Source organism: Anolis sagrei, chromosome 3 (assembly GCF_037176765.1).
Source record: "Anolis sagrei isolate rAnoSag1 chromosome 3, rAnoSag1.mat, whole genome shotgun sequence".
Taxonomy (NCBI): Eukaryota; Metazoa; Chordata; class Lepidosauria; order Squamata; family Dactyloidae; genus Anolis; species Anolis sagrei.
In genome coordinates, this window is record NC_090023.1 from 215,537,657 (window position 1) to 215,556,367 (window position 18,711).

The 18,711-nt window shown below is 42.8% G+C and overlaps 1 protein-coding gene across 2 annotated transcripts in view; it reads left to right on the forward strand.

The window, feature by feature from the left end:
• The window catches only part of LZTS2 (leucine zipper tumor suppressor 2), an 88,338-nt gene that overhangs the window by 64,909 nt on the left and 4,718 nt on the right, over positions 1-18,711 (forward strand). For both annotated transcript variants that reach the window (XM_060768278.2, XM_060768280.2), the window contains 3 exons: positions 12,771-13,181; positions 15,030-15,626; positions 17,491-17,760. In XM_060768278.2, the coding sequence (XP_060624261.2) occupies positions 12,801-13,181; positions 15,030-15,626; positions 17,491-17,760 (1,248 nt within the window). In that variant the 5' untranslated portion in view covers positions 12,771-12,800. The remainder of the gene's footprint in view (positions 1-12,770; positions 13,182-15,029; positions 15,627-17,490; positions 17,761-18,711) is intronic.

Consider the following 18,711-nt stretch of genomic DNA (forward strand, 5'->3'; position numbering starts at 1 on the left):
TATTTTCTGGCTTGTGGGGAAAACAGGGAAAAATACATATTCAAAACTGTTCGTTCTCTTCAGGCCTGTGAGGAGCTTAAAAATCGTATTGGATATATATTCTTTTCTGCTTTGGTGAGCTATTAAGAAAACACTTTTATGTGTTCCATTTTTCCTTTCTCGTCCTTCAAGTCTAAGCCTTTTGAAGGAGGAAGCTTAAGATTTCCAAAACCTCAGCCAGTTTTTTGCAGGTTGCACATCAGTGGCTGAACTTCCATTTTTTAGGGTTTACCTTTACTTGTCAAGCAGAAGAATACACACACACACACACACACACACACTAGCTGTACCTGCCACGCGTTGCTGTGGCCAGCCTTCCCTCCCTCTTTCTCTCCTTCTTTCTCTCTCTCTCTCTCTCCTTCCTTTCTTCTCTCCCTTCCTTTTTCCTTCCTTCCCTTTTTCTTTCCTTCTCTCCTTCCTTCCTTTCTCCCTTCCTTCCTTTCTCCTTCCCTTCCTTCCTTCCTTCCTTCCTTCCTTCCTTCTGTCTCCTTCCTTCCCTACCCCTTTCCTTCTTTCCCTTCCCTTTTTTCCCTCTCCTTTCTTCCTTCTTCTCCTATACTGTAACTCCCAGCAGTCCTTCTGATTGATCTATCTACCTACAATCTATCTCTATGTAATCTATATATCTTTATCTATCTGGAGGATTCCTGGGAGTTGCAGTCCAGGAAAAGGAAATAGGAAATATGTAAGGATTGGGATGCTCCCAAAGAAATCCAAGGAGAAGCAAGCTTGCAGCTTGGAAGCAGTGCATTTGGAGCATCCTCCTCCCCTAAAGGGGATGCTGGGAGCTGTCATTTTTGCACATGTGCTGTATCGTCATTCAGCTTTTTTTGGGATTTTGGGATTTCCGCTATATTTTGAAAGGGGTTTATGAGTGATGGTCACTTGTTGGACTGTTAGGGGTGTAGTGTTCAAATTTCGTGTCAATTCGTCCAGTGGTTTTTGAGTTATGTTAATCCCACAAACAAACATTACACACATACACACACACACATGATTTTTGCAATGTTAGCTATATTTTGATTGTTTTTAGAATGTTATTAAACACTGAATTAATGTTCAAGTTTTCTGTATTCCTGTGACAGGGAGTTCTGCAGGCCAATGGCTTGTTGATAAGGTCTTTGGGTTCATAGCCCAGTGATGAAGTTTATGCAATTTTCATGGAATATCCTCTAATTCCTTGGCTGTGATGCAGCAGACGACAGATGGCTCTTGCCCCATCTGCCCTTATGGCTAGCTTATTGTCAGTACTGCGGCTGACTCTGTGGGCTACTTTGCACTTCAAAATTGCTTCCTCCCTTGAATTGCTTCCCATTACAAATAATTATTAATGGCAAATGCAGCCCACATTTTGAGTTGAAATCTAGCAGCTTTAGAAACAAAAAAATGTCCATGTCATCTACAGACTAGAATGCAGAGTGAAGGAAGAAGTGAAGAAGCCTTCCTTCATGAAAAAAAAGACATTGCTAACAGGAGAGGACATTTATGAGATTGTGGCAATTTCTGTGGCGAGTGCAAATGGGGTTTCTGTGGTTGTTCATCCAGGCCCTGAACTCCCCAGCTGTCCTGAACAATTTCCGGTGGGCACTGGGGAATTTCTAGCTCCAAAGCTGTAGACTCTGCAGCTTAACTGTTTGCTGACTTATTATTTATGCCATCTGGGTTGGGGCTGAGCTGCTTCCTTCCTCCAGTGGGATTTAGCCCACAATCAGGCTAAAAGGCTGTGGTTTTCCATCCTTTCCAAACACACTTATATGACAAGAGGGTAAGAAAACTGCAGCACTCCGGAGGGTGGATTGCAACAACCAACTTGTCTCAACACTGGAACCCTGAAGACTGACAGGTCAGAGGTTTGAATCCGGGGAGTGTGTGGATGAGCTCCCTGTGTCAGGTCCAGCTCCCCATGCAGGGACAAGAGAGAAGCCTCCCACAAGGATTGTAAAACATCAAAACATCCGGGCGTCCCCTGGACAACATCTTTGCAGACGGCCAATTCTCTCACACCAGAAGTGACTTGTAGTTTCTCAAGTCACTCCTGACACACACTAAAAACCAACTAACCAACCAACCAAACAAAAAACATTGGAAGTGTTGACCAGGATTTATAGGAGGTGTAGTCCAGTAAAATGCATAGGGCTGCACTGCTCATCTGTTTGGAAGAGTTTGGAAGTGTTACTTTTGTGGATGACCAGATCCTTTCTCTGAGCCAGTTTGGAATATTGTTGTCCAAAGAAATAAAATCTCCCTTGTTTTGTTTATAGGAAAGCAGAGATTCTGTTCTGCTTTAGGGGTAGCATGAACTAAAGTGGAGTACACTGCCCTTTATTGGGTCAGGCTGTTCATCCTGTTCATCATAAGTGTTGATTAACCAATTGACATATCTTGACTAGGCTATCAGCAAGAGCCTTTCTTATCATAAAGTTGGAAGAGACCACCCGTTCTGCCATGCAGTAACACACAATCAAAGCACCCCTGACAGATGGCCATTCAGCCTCTGCTTAAAAACATCCAGAGAAGGAGAGACTACCAGACTCCCAGGCAACATATTTTTGTTGAGCAACTCATACTGTCAGGAAGTTCTTCCTAGTGAGTAGGTGGAATACCTTTTTCCTAGAATCATAGAGCTGGAAGAGACCTCAAGGGCCATCCATTCCAACCCCCTGCCAAGTAGCAAGACAATCACATTCAAAGCACCCCTGACAGATGGCCATCCAGACTCTGTGTAAAAGCCTCAAAAGAAGGAGCCTCCACCACACTCTGGGGCAGAGAGTTCCACTGCTGAACAGCTCTCACAGTCAAGAAGTTCTTTCTCATGTTCAGATGGAATCGCTTTTCATGTAGTTTGAAGCCATTGTTCCATCGCGCCCTAGTCTCCAGGGAAGCAGAAAACAAGCTTGTTCCCTCCTCTCTATGACTTCAACTCACATATTTATACATGGCCATCATATCTCCTCTCCGCCTTCTCTTCTGTAGGCTAAACGTGTCCAACTCTCTACGCCACTCCTCATAGGGCTTGTTCTCCAGACCCGTGATCATTTTAGTCTCCCTCCTCTGGACACCTTCCAGCTTGTCAACATCTCCCTTAAATTGTGGTGCTCAGAATTGGGCATAGTATTCTAGGTGTGCTCTGATCACACCTGGTATACTTCCCTGGGACTTTTCTGGATCTAGACACTAGACTCCTATTGATGCAGGCCAAAATCCCATTGGCTTTTTAAGCTGCCGCATGACATTGTTGGCTCATGTTTAACTTGTTGTCCACGAAGACTCCCAAGATCTTTTTCACATGTACTGCTGTCGAGCCAGGCATCCCCCATTCTGTATCTTTGCATTTCATTTTGCATTTTCCTGCAATTTGAATCCACTGTTCTATGTCCTAGTTTCCAGGGCAGCAGAAAACCAGTTTTTCCCCATGTCAGAAGCGACTTGAGAAACTGCAAGTCACTTTTGGTGTGAGAGAATTAGCCATCTGCAAGGACATTGCCCAGGGGATGCCGGATGTTATATCATCCTGTGGGAGGCTCCTCTCATGTCCCCACATGGGAGCTCCCCCATCTTGTCCCCTCTCATCTGATCCTTTTGTGAGAAGAACCAGGGAATGAACTTGGGAACTTTGAATTTGGAGCATGTATTGGTCTCTCTTTATTAATCACTATGGACCAATAACCACTTTTTCCAATTCCTAGGGTGGTGTAGAAGCCATACAATACTACTAAATGTTAATTGGCAGAGTGGAAATAACAGTAGTACTTCTGTAAATATACCAGTCGAATCAGAATTAATTACACTCAAGTTTGTGTTCCCAGACTTTGTTATTGGATGGCTATCCCTGTTGGCTTAGCTAGTGAGCAATGTTGAGGACTACAGTACAACATCTGGATGGCTACATTTTTTTCTGTGTCTGGATTTGGAAAAATAGATTAGGAGGAAGATTGTGTTTAAGATCTTTGGATTCTATATGTCTCAGCTTTGAGCTCTGATGAACTCTGATTTTAAAAGTCTTATCTACCATCCCAGCCCACTCCTTGCCCATATCAGTGCTTGATTCTAAAAAGCATTTTCTTACTTGTATGGTGTGAGTGAATAGATTCCTTCTTCCCACCACCCATTAATTCTTTTTCATTATCCCTCCATGCATTCCTCACTCAACCTGCTAGCTTACTGTATCCTCAGTTGGCATGTAAAGGAGGAGCATTCTCATTTCATGATGGTCGTAGGTTGTTAAATTTCTTTTTTTTTTAGACTAAAAACTGCCACCAAATATGAAAGATCTTTCACTCCCTCCTGTGAAACTGTCAGAGAAGTTACACTTTATTTTTTGAAGAGCCATTTCCATTATATAACCTTGTGCGTTTAATGCATTTGCTTTCCTTATCCTGTATTTTCCACTTCAACCAACCATTTCTGGTCAAAATACCTGATTACACAATAATGGGATTAGTGTGTGTGTGTGTATGTATGTGTATATATATGTGTGTGTGTGTTTGCATGAAAGTAAAAAAAGAAGTATTTATTTTTGAATAAAAAATAATAGTACTTATTTATTTACAACTTACTTATGCAGTGGAGCCCCTGGTGGCACAGTGGGTTAAACCACTGAGCTGCTGAACTTGCTGACTGTAAGGTTGGCGGTTCGAATTTGGGGAGCAGGGTAACCTCCTGCTGTTAGCCCCAGCTTCTGCCATCCTAGCAGTTTGGAAACATGCAAATGTGAGTAGATCAATAGGTACTGCTCCAGCAGGAAGGTAACTGCATTCCATGCAGTCATGCTGGCCACATGACTTTGGAGGCGTCTACGGACAACCCCGAGTCTTCAGCTTAGAAATAGAGATGAGCACGCCCCCATCCCACCCCAGAGTCGGACATGACAAGACTTAATCTCAAGGGGAAACATTTACATTACTTACTTATGAAATACCATGACCGTGACAGGCTGGGTATTCAAAGTAGATATTTAAAGATTCTTGTTTAAATTTGCTGTTGTATTTTTAAGGAGATAGCCATTTTCTTAAGTTATTTCCTTGAGGAATCCTGTTATGTAATTGTTCTTATCTTAATTTCTCCCACTTTAGCAATCAGAGTTTGTAAACCAAGGATTTCCAATAATTAAGGAGTCACTGCTAAGGGTACAGAAAAGGAAAAAAACTTTCTCGCGATCTGCTACCCAATCTCAGCTTCTTGTATAATATTTACAGAAAACCTTATTGAACATAGGTAACCAAACAGTCTTCCTTGATCTTTTGCTGCCAGAAATAGCAGTCACATAAGTATACAGCGCTCCCGCTTCCCTTGGAGTCCCACCACTAGTATAGTTCTGTGCCTTTTCTCCTCCCAACAGATTTATGTTTGACTTGAAACTGCAGGAAGGTATGTGTATATACTCCATGAGACGATGCTGGCCAGACTCTATCAGGAATAAACAGACTGGGGCTCCTTGTCAATGTTATTCTTTGGATGTAATACCCATTGAGTGATTAATAGCCACATAGTTTGCAGCACAGTCTTAAGTTGTTATGCTTGGATATAAATCAAATGGCGCTTACTCCTAAGTAACTGTACATTGGTTTGCAAAAGCTAAAGCAACCCTAAGCATATATTTGGGAGAAAATTAGACTGGGACTTTATTGGGTTGTTGTAGGTTTTTCGAGCTATATGGCCATTTTCTAGAAGCATTCTCTCCCGACGTTTCGCCTGCATCGATTGCAGGCATTCTCAGAAGTTGTGAGGTCTGTTGCAAATTAGGCAAGCTGGGTTTATATATCTGTGGAATGTCCAGGGTGGGAGAAAGAACTCTTGTCTGTTTGAGGCAAGGGTGAATGTTGCACTTGGCCAGCTTGATTGGCATTGAATAACCTTGCAGCTTCAAAGCTGGCTGCTTCCTGGGGAAATCCTTTATTGAGAGGTGTTTGCTGGTCCTGATTGTTTCCTCTCTAGAATTCATATTTTCTGAGTATTGTTCATTATTTACTGTCCTGATTTTATATAACTCCCAACAAAGGATTCTCTCAGGCGAGAAGCAGCCAGACTTTGAAGCTGCAAGGCTATTCAATGCTAACCAAGCTGACCAATTGCAACATTCACACTTGCCTCAGACAAGAGTTTTTGCTCTCACCCTGGACATTCCATAGATATATAAACCTCACTTGCCTAGTCTCCAACAGACCTCACAACCTCTGAGGATGCCTGCCATAGATGTGGTCAAAAGGCCAGGAGAGAATGCTTCTGGAAAACGACCATTTAGCCCAGAAAACTCACAACAACCCAATCACAATTTTAAAAATCTGGTTTCAGTGGGATGTTAATCTTTAAAATAGTTTCAGTATCTCTATGTTGTTGTTGTTTTTGGGCATGTCCACCACAAATAGTAGAAGTTCCAGTCTTTTGGTTACACTTCTGGACTGACACTTAAAACTCATAAAATTGGCTTAGATTTTTTGGCTGCAATTTCCTCATTGATATAATTTCCTGTTAGGTAGGGACGTTGGGCAATGTCAAGTCTGTTTTACGTTTATGTTTTTCAGTCTCATTCTATGTTGTGATTGAATTCTCAGAATTAAAGGCCTTGCTTTCAAATCCTTCTCATTCTAGCCCCAAAGAAAATCCTCCTAAAGCATTTCTTATTTGCTCCAGTTTTTGTGGGAAACTATTTTTGGTCACATTTTAATGTGGTCAGCCCTTTGGTGGTGGTTTTTTCCCCTTTTTTCCAAGCAGCAAATTTCTAGTTTGTGTTGTTACTAAAAACTGTAGAGAAGCATAGCTTGCTTTGCTTTACTGCTGTTTTTTATGGCTTTGCTCTAGCATTGCCCTTGTACAAACATCACACACTCTCAGTGCCCTAATCCTGTAATCTAATTTCTCTTGACATTGACTGTAAACATGTAATCTTGAATTGCGGCTTGGCAGCAGGAAAGAATTACATGATACAATGTTTTACAATTAAGGGAAGAAAAGACTGTCAAAAGATTGTCTTGAATCGCGTATATTTTGCTTCATGAGAAGATCCGACTACGATAACCAGTCTTCTGTTGTGATTTATGAGCATGTCCTGTCCCCATCCAAAGGATAACATCACTTGGTTTGCAAGTGGCTAAACTACTATGGTACGGAGTTTCAGCTAAACAAGAGAGCCAGCATATAAAACTGGTGTGGGCACTCATAAAAATATTATGCCTGAATCTGACTAGTTAACATTGGATGATGACTCTGGAGACCAGGGTTTGAATCCTCTCTTGACCATGGAAAGGTCAAGAGAGGTGACCTTGGACAAGTCATATTCTTTCAGTGTCAGAGCCCCCGGTGGCACAATGGGTTAAAGCCTTGTGCTGGCAGGACTGCTGACCGACAGCTCAGTGGTTCGAATCCGAGGAGAGCGGGTTGAGCTCCCTCTGTCAGCTCCAGCTCCCCATACGGGGACATGAGAGAAGCCTCCCACAAGGATAGTCAAACTTCAAACAAACGGGCGTCCCCTGGGCAATGTCCTTGCAGACGGCCAATTCTTTCATACGCGGGACCTCATCACACTAGAGAATGAATCCACTTTAAATCCGCTTGCTGCCTCCTGCAGAATTCTAGGAATTGTAGTTAAGGGAGGAGCATTTAACAGCCTCACTAAACTACAACCCCAAATTTCTGCAGGAGGCAGAAACCGGATTTATAGTGGATTCATTCTCTGGTGTGATGAAGTAGTAGAAGCTGCTTGCAATTTCTCAAGTTGCTCCTGACACAAAAAAAAGTGTCAAAGCAAAGCAATGACAAACACACTCTGAACAAATCTTGAAAACTCTGTGATAAGTTTGTCTTTGTGTTGCCGTATGTCAGAAATGATTTGAAGTCACACAACAACAATTAGCAATAGATTCAGTCTACTTGTTTATTCCTCATGTTTTTTGAACATTTGAATAAGCTGAGAATGACACTACATTTCTGATTTTTGTTTGTTTGTTTGCAGAGTGGTGTCTGTTTACCTTCTGACCCACCTCCCTCACCATCTTAGATACTTTACTGTATACTGTTTTGGATACATGTGCCATCATAGTGCCGCCCTCTGCTCTCAGCAATCATTTTCAGTCTATGTATCTCTGATTTGTGTCTGGATTTGCAGGTTCTTTACTTGGGAGTCCTAACCTGGAGATTCTTCCTAGTAGATGCTTCTAAATTAATGAGAAATGGAAGGGTCTCTCATTTATGAGCTCAGAAATGGCACAATAAAGTGTAAATCACCTTTATCCTAAACAGCATTAGAGAAGCCTGACTTCAATTAGAGTGTTTACTAGTGACTGTGGAGGATGCTAATGGCTCTGACCAAGGTACTTCTTTCTGATGGCTTAAATGTTTTGTGCTCCCATCCCTCTGGTTCATCATCAACCCTGGCACCCAAGTATCCTGATTTTAGATCAGTTCTTATCAGAATTTCCTCCTTCTTTGTGTTTTTGCCACATCGAGTAGGGGCTGGTCTAAGTGCCTAGAGTTGGAATAAATGCATGTTAGTTCCACTCGGTGATCCTGAACTGCTGGCAGGAGCGGGAAACACAGGCGCTTTCTATTTAAAGCACAGCACAGAGGGCAGGTTATAAAAAGGAAATCTGCTCTGTGGACAACAGCGAAGGGAGAGGGAAGCAGACTTGGCAGGAGGCAGGGAGGTGCTGCAGCTTTGGCCTCCCTCCCCCATGGCTCCTCTCCGTTGGTGGCACGGCAGAGGAATAGCTTCCTGGAAACTCTGCTCCCAAGCCCAGTTTTAGGAGGTTCTTTCAACTAAACACAATTAACAGTATGATGTTCTTGCACTGTGCAAACTGGCCATGGGGAGGGGCAGATTAGAAAAAGCACCTTCCAAAACAGGCAGCCACACCATTTCCTTTCTCATAGCATAATCAGGGTTGTTGGCTTTGGGTTCTGGAGTTCAGCTGCAGGAAAAAAAGAGGTGCTTGTAAAAAAAACCTCACTTTGCAGTGGGTATTCTTTGCTTTCTATGGAAACATGCAAACTGTTGTTCCAGCTGACTCTCCTGGGTGTTTAAAACTAGGAGAAAGAGACAGGCCAGGGCTCTATTCTGGAGGGAGGAGAGACTATCCCAGCTGCCCTTCTGGCAGAGTCTCTTTCCAGCTGTGAGAGACATCATGTCCTGGGCAATTACTGCTTGCCTTAGGCAAGAATTGATGCACCCTGCAGTTTATTTCCAGTCTTATGGATCTTTTTGGGGACTCTGGATGACATCCAAGATGCCCTTTAATGTGGAAGGGCCACCTAAACTAGAGATGTGCCCAATAATCCTTTCCAGAGCTTTGTGGACATTATTGTATAGGGACTACACATATCTCAGAATCTTCCAGCTGGCATGGTTGTGCTGTTTTCAGCATTAGTTGCTCCTGCATTTCACACACCCCCTTTCACTAATTGCTTAATGTTCTGGAGATGTAAGGAGGGACATTTTATGGATTTCTGCAACTCAGTATGTGATCTGAATGTTCCTCCTTTATACATGTATTCTATAGCAGTGATTCTCAACCTGTGGGTCCCCAGGTGTTTTGGCCTACAATTCCCAGAAATTCCAGCCAGTTTACCAGCTGTTAGGGTTTCTGGGAGCTGAAGGTCAAAACATCTGGGGACCCACAGGTTGAGAACATTGGCTATATAGGATTGTTGGAGTACTTGGGGTGAGCAAGGAAGAAGTAAAAGAAGTGCTGCATTTTCCAGAGAGGGTTAATGTGAATGGGGATGTATTTATTTATTGTCTGTGGCTTTAAATAGTTCTTCCTCTGTGCATGAGGCAGGACCCTGAGGGCAAGCATACAGATGCTGAGTTATTTGTTCTGCTCCACAGTTGCACAAGGCGGTGGATTCTTCTGTGCGAATGGGGATGATACATGCCCAATTACAAAATGTGAAATTTTGGCACACTCCCATTAGAAAATGTATGTGTGTGCTTATGCATGTGTATGTGCCTGCAAGTTACTTGTTAACACATGGTGACCTCAAGAATTTCATGGGCAAGGAATACTCTGTAGTGGTTTGGCCAGATCCAATCCCTGAAATATATCCTACAATGCCTGGTATTCATTGGCAACCTCCCGTCCAAGTATTTTTTAAAAATAATCTTTATTGAAAAAAAATGGGGCTAGGGGTGGGGAGATATTAATAAAAGCTGTAGCAGGAGCAAGGTTGGGATAGTGTTGGGAAGGGTCTCCGGGAAGTGGGCAGGGGAAAAGTAGGGGAGGAAAGAAATCCCCAGGAAAAATATCAGGGAAAAAGTTGGGGAGCAGAGGAGAAAACTTGCAAAGCAACAAAAAGAAGAAGAAGAAAAAATGGGGTCCCATCCAAGTATTAACTAGGGTTGATCCCACTTATGTTCCAAGATCAGACTGGCTCTGATTCCTTTAAGGCAGGGTTCTCAAACATTTTCAAACTTGGAGCACCTTTGAAATGGGAAATTCAAGGCGGAGCACTAAATTTCATCTTGCAGATACATATTGTATATAATATTTTTTTAAAAAAAATCTTACATTTTTGCAGAACACTTGAAATTGTTTCACAGACCTCCGAGTGCTCCACAGAGCACAGTTTGAGAAACTGCTTTCGGGTGTTTAGAATAAATATAGCAGTAAAACTGGAGCCCCTGGTGGCACAGTGGGTTAAACCCCTGTGCCGGCAGGACTGAAGACCAACAGGTTGCAGGTTCGAGTCCGGGGAGAGACGGATGAGCTCCCTCTATCAACTCCAGCTCCTCATGCAGGGACATGAAAGAAGCCACCCACAAGGATGATAAAAACATCAAATCGTCCGGGCGTCCCCTGGGCAACGTCCTTGCAGACGGCCAATTCTCTCACACCAGAAGCAACTTCCAGTCGCTCCTGACACGACAAAAAAAAGCAGTAAAACTAGGTAAAACACTGTGTAACACACCCTTCACGAAAAGCATTTGGGCACTTCAAAACACTGGTGTTTATCTTCCTGCTTTCCCATTTATTGTGTTGGTGTGGGTTGTGCATTCCAGGGAACAAAGTATCCACCACAAGATGTAGACAGGCTATGCTTACATTCTATAACTGTGGTCGCTCCTCTTTTGTGTTTGGGAAAGCCAAATTTAAACTTAACCCTCTTTGTTTTTCTCTGTATATTGGGGGCTCTTGCTGCTGTTATACTGGAATTCACTGAATGCCATCCCTTCCTTGGTGAATGAGGGGTCTTGCTTAGCTTTTGTAGAGGGGGGAAAAGAAGTAAATATGAACTTTCTGGTCTGTTTCTAGTCTTCTTAACCTTCCGTACTGCTTATGCTCTGTTAAGCCGCCATTATTCATTTCTCTGGTGTTGATAGGTCAGTTTCTTCTGTCCTTTGGTATGGCAGGGCTTGGAGTTCTGAGACGTACATGTGTGTGTGTGTGTGTGTGCAGGTGGCAGGGTGGTGCCAGTGACAGCATTGCGAGGTTCACACCTTCCTTCCCCTGTCTCAGAGAGAGGCCAGCAGGGGCTGCTTGTGATGCCTGTTGTGTATCCTGGCCCATTTTATTCCAGGAAGGCCACACATGGGTAGATCTCTGCAAACAGGATTTTTTCTCTCTTTACTGTCATCTGCAAATACTATGTACCTTTAAAAAAGTGAATGTATATGGGAGTGCATATTTAGCAAGCTAATTTCTACTGAGAAACACTTTTCTCAGTGTGGCGCTACTTCCAGCCTTTTTGAATGCCTGGGTTGAGAAATGGCAGTGACTGGTGTGGCTGGTCCTCTGGGGTGACTTTGGTGTTTTCTCTCTCTGAGTAATGAACTGGACTTACCCAAAATGTTGGCCCCCAACCTGCCCTCGACTTATATATGAAGTCAACTACATGAATAGACTGTATACAGAATGTTGTACAGTAGCATTTTGCAAAAGAGCTCTGCTGTCAAAAGCTGGTACTGTTTTCTCTTGAAGAAGCAGGATTTCAGGTGGTTACCCAAGTAAACCTGAAAATTAGAATCCATCAGATGCATGACTAATAAAAAAGTTACAAATTGGAGTGTGCTGCTCTTTCTGTTTCTGTAACACTAACTTTTAGAATGTGCAAAAAGTTTTTAAATGCCAGCAAAATATTTTAGAGAAATACCACAGAGTGTATCTCCTAGTTTCAGTTGAGGTCCACTCTGTGGTTTTTTTTCTAAAATATATTATAAGAGTGCATCTCTAAAATAAATATAAGAGTGTGTATCCTAGTTTCAGTTGGAGCCCTTGATAGCACAGTAGGTTAAACTCTTGTGCTGACAGGACTGCTGACCCAAAGGTTGGCAGTTTGAATCTGCGAGACAGGGTGAGCTCCTGTCTGTCAGCTCCAGCTTCCCATGTGGGGACATGAGAGAAGCCTTCCACAGGATGGTAAAACAACCAGGTGTCCCTTGGGCAACATTCTTGCAGACGGCCAATTCTCTCACACAAGAAGTGACTTGCAGTTTCTCAAGTTGCTCCTGACATGAAATAAAAGTTTCAGTTTAGTTTAGCATTTTGTGTTTCACTGCTCAAACACATCTTTGGGCCCACTTCTCCAAGTGTGAAAGTACTTTACACAAAATAAACAGCAGGCACAGACAAACTATCTTAAAATATTTCAACAGCAGTCTCCTAGATCACAGTATAATTATTTAAGCTTGCTAAAAGGCAGTCTAGCATCTGTTTCATAACTATAGTCCCCATGGAGGCCGAGGGGCTTTCCTTTAGATTCCCAGTTTCTTGTTCTGAGTGGCTATTCCTTCTCTGTTTCAGACCACCTGCATCGCCTTTACTGTGAGCATCATGGCCATAGTGCAAACCCTACCTGTCTCCATTGAGTCTGCCTCGGAAGGGGCCGCCCAGCTCCACAACAGTGCCTGCGCCTCTCCTGCAGCCATGGGCAGCGTGAGCAGCCTCATCTCAGGCCGGCCTTGCCACAAGGCCACGCCGGAGTTTGGCCCTTTCCGTCTGCCTGGTGGTGCTGGTTCTCAAGAGCCACTGTGCCATGGACTTCCCACCAAGAAGAACAGCTACGGTTATGCCAGCGAAGAGGATTGGGCTGAAGTTGTATCTCCAATCAGCCCCTGCAGTGATACAGAAGAGCTGCAGGATGAGAAGCCCCGGGTTGGCACCATTCGTGGACCACCACCCAAGTTGGTGCCTGTATCAGGGAAGCTTGAGAAGGTAAGAAAAGACAGCACTTCATGCAGATCAACCTGTCTTGCTTATTTGTCATAATATCAGTAGGCAAATATACTCTTCCATCATATGCTAAGATAATACTGAGAAAGTCACTCGCTGGTTAAATGTGATTCCTTATGACATTGATCTTTATTGGGTCTAAAGGTGCAATTGTAAGTGAACCACAGTGTTATAGCCAGAGCTTGGCACCTTTTATGCTATACTTCCTAGAATCTCTCAGCTGGGACGGCCATGTCGACTGTGGGATTCTAAGAGACATAATCCAAAAAAATAGCATTTCAAGTTTTTTTTTCTTAACCCGAAGAAGTGTTATGATAGTTGAGAAGAAGTGAGGTTTTCAGTTCCTGAATTAACTTCCAAACAAGCTACCTCATAAGCTCCAGGTTGTTCATCTGTGAAATATAGAGATATACAGGTAGCATTCCTTACTCATTTTGAAAATACTCTAAAATCCAAAATTGTGTACATGGGTGCAGCTTTGCTTACTGACAGTTCAGTGTTTACAAACTTTCTTTCATGTACAGAAGTATTAAATATTTTGGATATAAAATTGCCTCCAGACTATGCATATAAGATATAATAATAATAATAATAATAATAATAATAATAATAATACAATATAATAATTGTATGTTATGTATTACATGTAATATTACTAATAATATTGCAGTATCATGGTATAGAACAATATGGTAATATATAATACTAATATTGTGGTATGCTAATAATATAATATATTGTATGTACATATAATATTGATCATAATATTATAATACAATATAATACTAATAATTACGTATTTTATATTACATGTAATATTACTACTAATATTACAGTATAGTGGTATAGTACAATATAGTTATTTATTTATTTATTTATTTATTTACAGCATTTATATTTTGCCCTCCTCACCCCGCAGGGGACTCAGGGCGGATTACAATGTACACATATATGGCAAATATTCAATGCCAAAGACACACAACAGATATAGACAGACAGTCAGAGGCTATTTAACATTTTTCTGGCTGCCAGGGGAGCTGTCGCTTTCATCGTCCATCTGCGACACTGATGAAGTACTTCCACATTCCCCGCATGCTTTCTGGAGTGCTTTGCTGGAGTCTTTTTTATGGCCTCATAAATTAGTTAAATTAACCTCCCCACACATAGGTGGTATCTAATTTTCCTACTTGACAGATGCAACTGTCTTTCGGGTCGCAAAGGTCAACAACAACCTACACAATTGGTCGGAAGCTCACTCCGACCCGGGCTGGCTTTGAACGCATGTGACCTTTTGGTCAGAAGTGATATTGTGCTATGCTAATAATATATTGTATGTACATATAATATTGATCATAATATTGAATTCAATATAATACTAATAATTATATATTTTATATTACATGTAATATTACTACTAATATTGCAGTATAGTGGAATAGTGCAATATAGTAATTTATAATACTAATATTGTGCTATGCTAATAATAAAATATATTGTATGTACATATAACTTGTAAGCCACTCTGAGCCCCCTTCAGAGTGAGAAGGGTGGGATATTAATGTTGTAAATAAATGATAAATATATAAATATATGAAACAGAAGCAAAACTTGTGTTTAGTCATGCGTCCCATCTCCAAGGTGTCTCATTATGTATAAGCAAATATTCCAACATTTGGAAAAATGTGAACTTTTCTGGTATCAAGCATTTCAAGTGAGGGATACCCAGCCAATATATGCCTATTGCCTAAGGAAGATAAAGGTGGGTTATGGGGAAAGAGTTTCTTTGCTTTTGTTGTTGTTCCAACCTGATGCCTCTGTTTTTTTCCCCAGAACATAGAGAAGACACTGATCCGCCCAACAGCGTTCAAACCAGTCATGCCCAAGAACCGCAACCCCCCACTGCAGGGGCACCTGGCACTGCGTCCTGGTGGTACCACAGTGTTATCTGAGAGTCAAGCTAGTTTTGTTCAGCTGTTTGGTGGCACGCATGTAGGTAACACAGAGAAGCACAACTCCCTGAGCTGCCGCACCAGCTCCCACTCAGGAACCATGTCAGACTCTGGGCGCAACTCTCTCTCCAGCCTCCCCACATACAGCACAGGGTGCAGTCAGCAAATGGAGCCGGTCAGCATCTCCATGGGCCACATCAATCTCGACAGCCATGGCAGCAGCAGTTCCCGGGGTCTCACGGGTCCTTCAAACTCTGACAGTGGGCGTTCGTCGTCGAGCAAAAGTACAGGTTCCCTGAATGGCCGTGGGCATCATTCCTCTGATAGTGGCTCCTGTGGTGGGCACTCGCCTGTGCATGGCAATGGTGTTGATGAAGCCCTGCTTGTTCATGAGCTGGAGGAGAAGCTACGGGAACGTGAGGCTGAGTTGCAGCATCTAAGAGAGAGCTTGGACGAGAATGAAGTGGCCATATGCCAGGTGAGCAGCCTGCAAAGTCCCATGTCTCATGAAAGGAGCATGATAATGTTCTTAAAGTTTTTAAAGTATTTTGACAACTGCAGGCTGCAGTGGATAGTGTTTATTTATATATTTTATGTATTTGTTGTAATTGTATGCTGCCTTTCTCCATGAGTGGACCTGATTGGTGGGGACAAGGGAGAGGGCTTTCTCGGTGGTGGCCCCTTGACTCTGGAACTCACTCTCCAAGGACATCAGGCAGGCTCCAACTTTGACAGTCTTTAGGAGGAGCCTGAAAACGTGGTTGTTCCAGTGTGCCTTCCCAGAATAAGGAAACTCCCAGCAATATGTCCTTGAAATGCACTTTACTATGGATCTAGGAGTGTCTGCATGCCCCATCCCTCTCTGAAAACTATCCAAGTTCATATTTCATCTGTTCATGCTCAGCATTATCTTTAAATTTTAATTATTACATTTGGCCCAGCCATAGGTTTTTAAATGTCGCTGTATTAATGTTAATGTTTATTGCTTGTTTTTTGTTATGAGTTTTATTTTATTGTTTTGTATTATTTGTTGTTATTGCTTTTATTATTGGTGTATTGTGGGCTCGGCCTCATGTAAGCCGCACCAAGTCCCTTGGGAGATGGTAGCAGGGTATAAATAAAGTATTATTATTATTATTATTATTATTATTATTATTATTATTATTAAGAGTGAGGACAGCAGCGACCTTTGGTTTTGTTCTGTAGCTTTTGTTTGAAGCCCAGGTAGTAAAGATAAAGGTTTCCCCCTGACATTAAATTTAGTCATGTCTGACTCTGGGGGGTGGTGCTCATCTCCATTTCTAAGCCAAAGAGCCGGCGGCGTCTGCAGACGCCTCCAAGGTGATGTTGCTAGTATGACTGCATGGAGTGCCATTATCTTCCCACCTTGTTTACATGTTTTTGAACTGCTAGGTTGGCAGAAGCTGGGGCTAACAGCAGGAGCTCACCCCCTCCCTGGATTCAAACTGCCAACCTTTTGGTCCGCAAGTTAAGCAGCTCTGGTTTAACCCGCTGTACCACCGGGGGCTCATTAAAGGACTACCAGAAGCCTAGGTAGTCTCTTTATATCCCTTGGGAGATCCTGTGTTTTGCCACTTGCTATACTTTTTCCAGAGATGTATTGCTAAAGTTCACTTTTTTCTGCCATTCAACAATGATGCTTAGCAATGGCCCATTGAGAAATTGTTCCCATCCACCCTACAATCCCCTTAGAACCTACTTGTCACGCCTTCTTCAAACTGTGATGTGGATGTCTTGTAGAAGAAACTCAGAAGAATTACAGGACAGTGTGGTTGCTTTCCCTAGCTGCATGCTTGCATTACTTCATCCAGTTGAGAAAGAGATGGTTATTTTATCACCCAAAGTCTTTAGGGCAGGGAATGTGCAATTGTGGAGAACTAAGGAGCAGCTTTAGCCTCTGAGGGTGACACCCGCACCTCACCCTCCCTGCAAAACCAAAAATCAACAAAAACAAAGGACCTCTTCTAATTAGGGGCATTTTTGCTGTGTTTTAGACCCCCATTGGCTATTTGAGTCCTGGGAGAGGCCTTTTATAACAATAGGATATGAAAAGGATCTCTCCTGGACCTAAAATGGTCAGTGGAGGGGGGGGGGGATTTTTGAGGATGTTTGGGGCCGAAATGATTTTGACCCTGAGAGCCCAAGGAGGTCACAAAAATAGTCTAGGGGGGCACATTTTGCCCATCCCCTGCTTTAGGGGAGTTCTTCCATAGGCATGGTTTGTCTTTGTTAAGATTTTCTCATCAGGGAACTGCACAATGGCAATAGCATAGCAGACTTCAGCCCTTCTGGATCCTAACAGGTTTTATTTTCCGCTTCAGGTATATGAGGAAAAGCAGAGGCGTTGCGAGGAGGAGATGGAAGGGCTGCGACAGGGCTACACGGCCAAGCTCCAGCAGTCTGCTCAGAAGGCCCAGCGCAGCCAGCAAGTGCTGCAGCTCCAAATCTTCCAACTGCAGCAGGAGAAGAAGAAACTCCAGGAGGATTTCTCCCAGTTGTTGGCTGAACGCGAGCTACTGGAAAAACGCTGCGCCTCATTTGAGCGGGAGCACACAGAGTTGGGCCCCCGCTTAGAAGAGACCAAATGGGAGGTGAGCTGACCTGAGGGGATGTATTTGCAGAAAGACACAGCTTTGAAAGTCATGTGGTCACGGGGCTGTAGTATTAGCAGAATGAGGGCTGGGTGCAGCTTTACTTTCTTCACTCAAACTTTCCTTTTACTGTCTTCTCTAAAGTATTGATGGGTCTCCCCTGCACCTCTCATAGATGTCTTGTCATAGGTGAATGTCAGTCTAAAGCAGTGGTTCTCAATCTGTGGGTCCCCAGATGTTTTGACCTTCAACTCTCAAAAATTCCAACAGCTAGTAAACTGGGTGGGATTTCTGGGAGTTGTAGGCCAAAACACATGAGGACCCACAAGCTGGGAACCACTGGTCCAAAGCAACTTTAGAACTTTCTGGAAGTTTTAGATGACAATTCCTATGACCTCAATTCTAGTTATCGCATTGGGCATGCCAGCTGGGGCTGATGGGAGTTTTTGTACAAAATATCTTGGGCACATGTTATAGTGGTTGGGAAGACTAGCCTGCAGAGTCAAAATGTAATTTTTCGAGTGGGGCTTTGAACACCATCTCTGCCAACTTTCTTTTGATGTCTTGCTAAGGTGTCTTTAAGATATGTGCATCAACACTGTTATAGGAAGATGTTGGAGAGCATGAATGCAAGGAAAGTGTTGTGTTTTTTATTCAGGTGAGGGAGAAAGGGAAATGTTTCTATTGGCAGACATCCCGTTCATGTGATTGGTATATGCTGGAGTGGAAGTGCTGTGAGGTTATAGAGTCCAACTTGTTGAGCTTATTAGCCTTCTCCATGTTCCTTTGTGCTTTATCCTCCTCTGTCTTTGGCTTGCTATTTGTGATTTTATTGGCTCTAGTTCTGCATTCTCTTTTCTCCTGAATGCTAAAATTATGGGCCATCCTACTGTTCCTGTTACAAAATCTCTAGGTCTTAGCTGCATTAAAATTAGACATCTTTTGGATCAT